The sequence below is a fragment of the Buceros rhinoceros genome, unplaced genomic scaffold (genome assembly GCF_000710305.1).
Source record: "Buceros rhinoceros silvestris isolate BGI_N320 unplaced genomic scaffold, ASM71030v1 scaffold47885, whole genome shotgun sequence".
Taxonomy (NCBI): domain Eukaryota; kingdom Metazoa; phylum Chordata; class Aves; order Bucerotiformes; family Bucerotidae; genus Buceros; species Buceros rhinoceros.
In genome coordinates this window covers 221-6557 of record NW_010414277.1, presented here as the reverse complement: position 1 = coordinate 6557, position 6337 = coordinate 221, and the positions used below count along the sequence as shown (strand labels likewise).

The 6337-nt window shown below is 40.7% G+C and overlaps 1 protein-coding gene across 1 annotated transcript; it reads left to right on the top strand.

Moving 5' to 3' along the window:
* The first annotated feature begins 3383 nt into the window (after positions 1–3383).
* On the top strand, positions 3384–4749 carry B3GNT2 (UDP-GlcNAc:betaGal beta-1,3-N-acetylglucosaminyltransferase 2). The gene has a single exon (XM_010137024.1). The coding sequence runs from the start codon at positions 3389–3391 to the stop codon at positions 4580–4582; it is 1194 nt and encodes a 397-aa protein (XP_010135326.1). The 5' UTR covers positions 3384–3388; the 3' UTR covers positions 4583–4749.
* The last annotated feature ends 1588 nt before the right edge of the window (positions 4750–6337 follow it).

Here is a 6337-nt window from a genome sequence, read left to right as displayed (position 1 = left end):
GGTTCCTCCATGTTGAACCCAGGACAGTATTGAAGCTGGTTGAAGGGAGTTCTGCTCTGGGTGATCTGCTTAGCTACAGCTCTGTGTGACACGCTGCTGCTGAGACTGCTCGCTGGCAGTCACTGCTATTGAGCTTTCCTGTTGAGACTTGAGATTAATAAACACCATTCATAAGTAAAAGCCCAAAGGAAGAATGGTTTAATAGCAAAGGACTGGTCTTCCCGAGTAACGTGGCATTGCTTCATGCTCAGTGGTGGTGGTGTTAAAATTTACCCCTTTATTGGAAGGGGAAATGATGGAGCCCTCATACAATAACATCTAAAAAGGTATTACTTGTTAAGTTTTACATAGTCACCAGCAATTTGTCCGATAGTGTAATTTATCACGGGCTTCGGTACTTAAGGGCAAGGAAAATGACTTTTCTGTCAGTATGTAGACACATGAAATATCAGTTGCTCTCTCTTTTGTAGCTGCCTTCTGAAGGCTTGTTCTTTAATTTCGTGGTAAAGGTTTACTCCTGGCACATTGCAAGGGGGAGCTTGGGATGGATATTCATCTCTACAAAGGCTGAGAAGTGTGTAGCGTGCTGCAGAGGAAGCTTCAATGCACAACTGGGCATCTTTGTAAGAGCATTCACTGGCTAGGAGCTGAAATTAAACATCAGTAACAGTCAACAAATACGGTCAATATTTGGTGTGTGAATATATGGTTCCAGATGTACTTGCTCTTTGTTTTGACCTTGAGCTTGGTCTCTTACAGATGTAACCCTTGTTTTTTGTCGGGGGCATCGTGGCCCCTGTTTGTGTAAATTCTTTCCTCCAGAAAAGAGTCTCTCTTGTATGATCGATTCCTGGATACTCGATATTCAAGAAGTATTTGGAGAGTACTCTTGGATATATGGTTTCAACTTTTAGGTTGCCCTGCGTGGAATCAAGACTTGGACTCAGTGATCTTCATGGGTCCCTTCCAGCTCAGGAAGGTGGTTCTGATATTCTCATTTAGTTCCAAATCTTCGAGACTTCTGAATAGGTTCCTAACAGGCTTTTGGAATACATTCACTCCTGAGATAAAGCACAAAGTAATATTGTTCAAAACCAACCTGTGAACAGTTTCTCACCGCTTTGCATCAATGTTATTTGGACTTAAAGCTGTTTGAGTGGAGTCTCTTCTTGTAGCTCATGGCTTCTTTGTAATACCTGTTTTCGTCTGTTGTGATTCATCTTGTTCTATAAATTGCTGCCAGGTCCTACAGTGAAGTTGTTTTTCTTTCTGGTTTCCTCTGGCCTACCTTCTCCGTCCATCTCTTGATCCCAGCTTGGTAGCTGGGGGCTGTGAGAGGTGAGCTTTGTAGTGTCATATGTCCTGGAAAATCAGGCCCCGGCTGAACTCCTGACAGTTGGTGTTTCTTAGCTGCTGCTTGCTGGGAGCTTCTCTCCCCGGTCTCGGGAGTCCTGGGATCATAGGTCAAACACCACGTGATGTGTTGCTGTAGAGGACAGGGTAGATAAGCACCGATGAGCATGCGAGACTGTGTGGAATAGTACACGCCATGGGACAGCTGCTTCTCCAGTATTTTTGTGTGTGCTGAAAGAAGTGAAGAGTAATCGTCTATAATCTGTTTTCAGTGGAAGCTGCTGTGGCAGTTGAAAGAGGAAGACAGAGTTTTCTTTGAACCCTCTGTCACCAGCCAGTGCTTTCCAGCAGTTCACCTGTTAAGCTTAAATAATGGCACTGACCACAAGTATGTTTTTGCCTTTGAGGTATAGAAGAAAACTACTTTAAAATTAGAACAGCAAACTTCATAGCTGGCTGAGAACAGGATGTTAAATGAAGTAAATCTGGCCCGAGTGTATGCAAAGGTAAATATGCAGGTGGTACCTGAGGTCACATGAAGGAAGAGTAAGGATTTCTCTCTGAGTGAGCTGTTTCCAGGAGTGGCTTTTTATTTAAATAAAAAAAATACTCCCACCTTTGGATTTAATGAGAATCCAGGGGTCAAATGGGGAAATAAAAGATTACTGATTGTTTATCTGCTGATTTCTTACTAAATTTTCTGTAAAGGAGTAAAGGAAAGTAAGACTGGTCAAAGCAGAAGAGACCAAGGGTCGGTATATCTCAGGCATCTGGTGATGGCCAGAAATTAAGAGAAAAGCAAGCACAAGGTGTACTTCTCCGGCGGACCTTCCTGACTGCTGTTTCTCTGTGAGGTCAGGACCTCTGAGGCAGTGGTTACGCTGGGCTTTTAACAGCGATTACCAATCTTTTGTTTGATTAGCTTTTTCTGGTCTTCCAGTAATCATTTGTACTCCTGGCAAATGAAAGTGTCTTCGACAATGAGTTCCGTACTTAAATGTAGTCTTACAAACTTTCTTATTGATGCTGAATTATTTTCTAGTCTGACGTCACGATCTAGAATGGCATGTTACATTTTGAGTACCCTGTAGTGTGACATAATCCTGGGCTAGTAAGCAGTTTGATAAGCACTGCTTCAGACAGTTTTCATGTTGCTCCTCCTACTGTGCACCTTCCATTCTGACAGCTGTGGAAGAAAGAGGGCTTGATCCACTTTTTTTCTCAGTAAAGTCTGGAGATGGGTCACAGAATAACCTTTGTTACAACAAACAGAGATACTTTCTATTCCTAGTCTTACATATGGGAAACCTTTCTTGATTTCTTTCAAGTTTCTTTTCCCTTCCCCAGAATAATTACGCTTTCACTTTCTGCTGCTGGTAATTTTCTTAACCACCTGGAGGAAAAAAAAGCCTCACCAAAACTGTTGTTCCCTTCTGTCTGCAGAGATCTCAATACAGCAGTGCAGCTGGCCAGTTGTCAGCCTCTCTCCCAGTGGACAGAAACTAATTGTATGTTTTAAAATTCAGCTCTGCCTGTCAAGTTGTTGGAACATGTTAGAGTGTGAATATAAAAGCTGGAAACTTAATTTAAAAACTGAGTGTAGCACTTTATTCTGTACTGTTACGCTCACCTTACTAGCGGAAAAAGAAAGGTTCTCTGTCCGCTTTTGCCAAGCGGATGGCTCAGATTCTACTTATTATACAATCAAGTGTTTCAAGGAGACTTAAGTGAGGAGCAAAGACTGCTGACTGGTTTAGACACACTGTGAAATGTGATGTAAAATTCCAAATTTTACATTATTACCAGCTTCTTGTTTTGCTGATGAAGCCCCAAACCCCTACTAGCTGTAGCTGTGCATGTATGAGAGGGAAATTAGTTTTTGTGTGCCTTTGGGTATCGGTAGGTAACCTCTGGTTTTAGGCTACTAACCTGCACATTCTTCGTCTGAAAGTAGTTTGCATTTTTATGAGATCAAGAACTTGATAGGAAGAAGGGTAAAAATCTCACTTTTTTTCTGTCTTTCCAGATATGAGAAATGAGTGTTGGACGCAGAAGATTAAAGCTGCTGGGTATTCTGATGATGGTAAACATTTTTATTTATGTGATTGTGGAAGTCTCAAAGAGCGGGAGCCAAGAGAAGAATGCAAAAGGCCGTGTTATTATACCACGCAGCAAATTCTGGAGAAAATATACTCCTCACAAAGCTTACTGGAACAAAGAGCAGCAGAAGCTTGACCTGTTGTACAACCCTATTCTGACCTTGCTCTCCAATATGACTGTGGAAGAGAACTTGCTTTCCAATTCGAGTGGTCTGAGCTCCTGTGACCCTGACCCCTGGGTACCTTCAGAGGTGAGTGACTTTGCAAACTTGCCGGACAGATTCAAAGACTTTCTACTTTATTTGAGATGTAGAAATTATTCGTTACTGATGGATCAGCCAAACAAGTGCAAACATAAACCTTTTCTGCTGCTGGCTATCAAGTCACTGATCCCCCATTTTGACAGAAGGCAAGCGATCAGGGAATCCTGGGGCAAGGAAATAAATTCAGGGGACGTGACAGTCAAAAGGGTCTTCTTACTTGGGCAGACCCCACCAGAGGATAATTTTCCTGATCTTTCGCACATGGTAAAATTTGAGAGTGAAACTCACCAAGACATTCTCCTCTGGAACTACAGAGACACTTTCTTCAACTTAACTCTGAAAGAGGTGCTGTTTCTGAAGTGGGTCAGCAGCAGTTGTGCAGATGTCCAGTTTATTTTTAAGGGTGATGATGATGTTTTTGTGAATACCCATCAGATCCTGGATTACTTGAAGAGCTTATCAAAGGACAAAGCCAAAGACTTATTTATAGGCGATGTGATCAAAGATGCTGGACCTCACAGAGAAAAAAAATTGAAGTACTACATCCCAGAAAGTGTTTATGAAGGTTCATATCCTCCGTATGCTGGAGGTGGCGGGTTTCTGTACTCTGGTGATCTGGCATTAAGACTGAATAATGCATCTGAGCGGGTACTCCTTTACCCAATTGATGATGTTTATACTGGAATGTGCCTTCAGAAGCTCGGGCTTGCTCCAGAAAAACACAAAGGCTTCAAAACATTTGATATAGAAGAGAAATACAGAAATAACATATGCTCCTACACAAACTTAATGTTGGTACACAGCAGAAAGCCTCAAGAAATGATTAGGATTTGGACACGCTTGCAAGATCCACGCTTAAATTGTTAAAGTAATGTGCATAGGTTTCTTAAGTCCAAACAGCTTTCGAGGCTGGGGTCTGATTCCTTGATGGACCACTGAAGCTCTGTTTGATAGTTTAGTTTTCTCTGGAAACTTTTTCCTGTACTTCTGAAAAAGAGAGTAATACTAAAATTTGAGGGGATGGCTTGAAGACTTGGTCCTGACTTGGTCATTGTGTTTCAATCTTTGTCTTTAATTTTAAAAAGGACTTCAAGGCTGTAACTAGCTGTCAGTGACTGGTGAGCTGTCCTGGAAACAGGGATTGCTACTACAGTGCATCTTTCATTAGTTGTGACTGTGGCAGGTGATTTTTCATGGAGTAGTGTTTGTGTGTGGAAACCACTGTAAACCGAAAATCCACAAATTGGAGAATGTAGTTTTACTTTAAGAATGAAACACTCTTATAAGACTTTTAACTTTTTCATTTATAGTTTTCAGTCTTTTTGCACCCTGAAACAGTATTTTCTCCTTATGATCTTTTGTGCAAAGTGTGCCTGTGTCTGAAGGATTTACCCTTTTTATTAGATGATGCTTTTTTTTTTTTTTTTTTTTAAAAAAAAAAGGAATAATATTTTTTAACATCCATAAATTGCACTCACTTAATACACAAAAGGAGGCAACCAGGACTTTAATGCACCTTTCTTACTTCCTCTAATCCTTTGTATTTGTCATTGAGCATGGCTTATGGGTCCTCCACAAAACTGCCCATGGCAGCTCTTTATTTTGGTATATCCAGTAACTCCCTCAAACCAAATGCATTTCTCAGGGCATGTTTAGCTCTGCTGTGTTCACCCAAATATCATTCCCTTAGGACCAGTTAAATTCTACAATCAAATGTGCTTTTTTTTTTTTTTTTTTTTTTACAAAAAAGGCGTAATACTGTTTGAAACACTCCATAAAAGAGCTGAATATCTAAGGAAAAGGAGGAACAGATTTAGTTTGGGGCTGGGCAGTCGGTACAGGTAGATCTGCCTTCTGCCCCAAGCTTACGCGAGGTGAAGCTGACTTGCCTGTGTTATTTATGTGAAAAGCTACTGTGGTCCGTCCTCATCTTCTGTTCTGGCACTAAGCGTGATCAGGTAGCTTGTTTTGATGCAGATAACTGAAGTTGCACATTGCTTATGAGAGCACGGTTTGGATCTCTTGCAGAGCAGTAGCCAATCTAGAGTTGTGCAGATCCTAAGAGTTTTGAATTTTGAAACAAACTTTGAAGTTGCATGATGCCTCACGTAGAGTTAAACACGTTCTCAAAACTCAGATCTTACTCTGTATTTCCACATCTTGCTTGTAAGAGTTGTTCTATATAGTGGTTGCTTCCTTTGTATATGTAGAAGTGCCTGTCTATTTATTGTTCAGATGGAAGACCAAAACATTTTCTTAAATATATTTTGTGTAACATTTTATTTGTATAGTGCTGTCACTCGGATATTTAAATAGAGCATGATATTTTAAATCTGTGAGATGTGTAACATGTTAAATAAGGCTAATCGTTATTTTTGAATTTGAAAAATAAAATGATTTAAATACTTCTTGTCCTTCATTTGAGACATAATGTTGACTTAGAGAGCAGTTGTGGCATTCGGTAACCAGCACTAATTACTGGCATAAAGAGCAAGCGAAATAAAGGACAGAGGTGAGGAAAGAAATGCAACACAAGAAGCAGTGTGTGGTGGGAAAGGGATCTGGGGACAGTGGGGAAATGGAAAGTGAAAAGCTCTGAAAAGCAGATACAATACAGGGTTG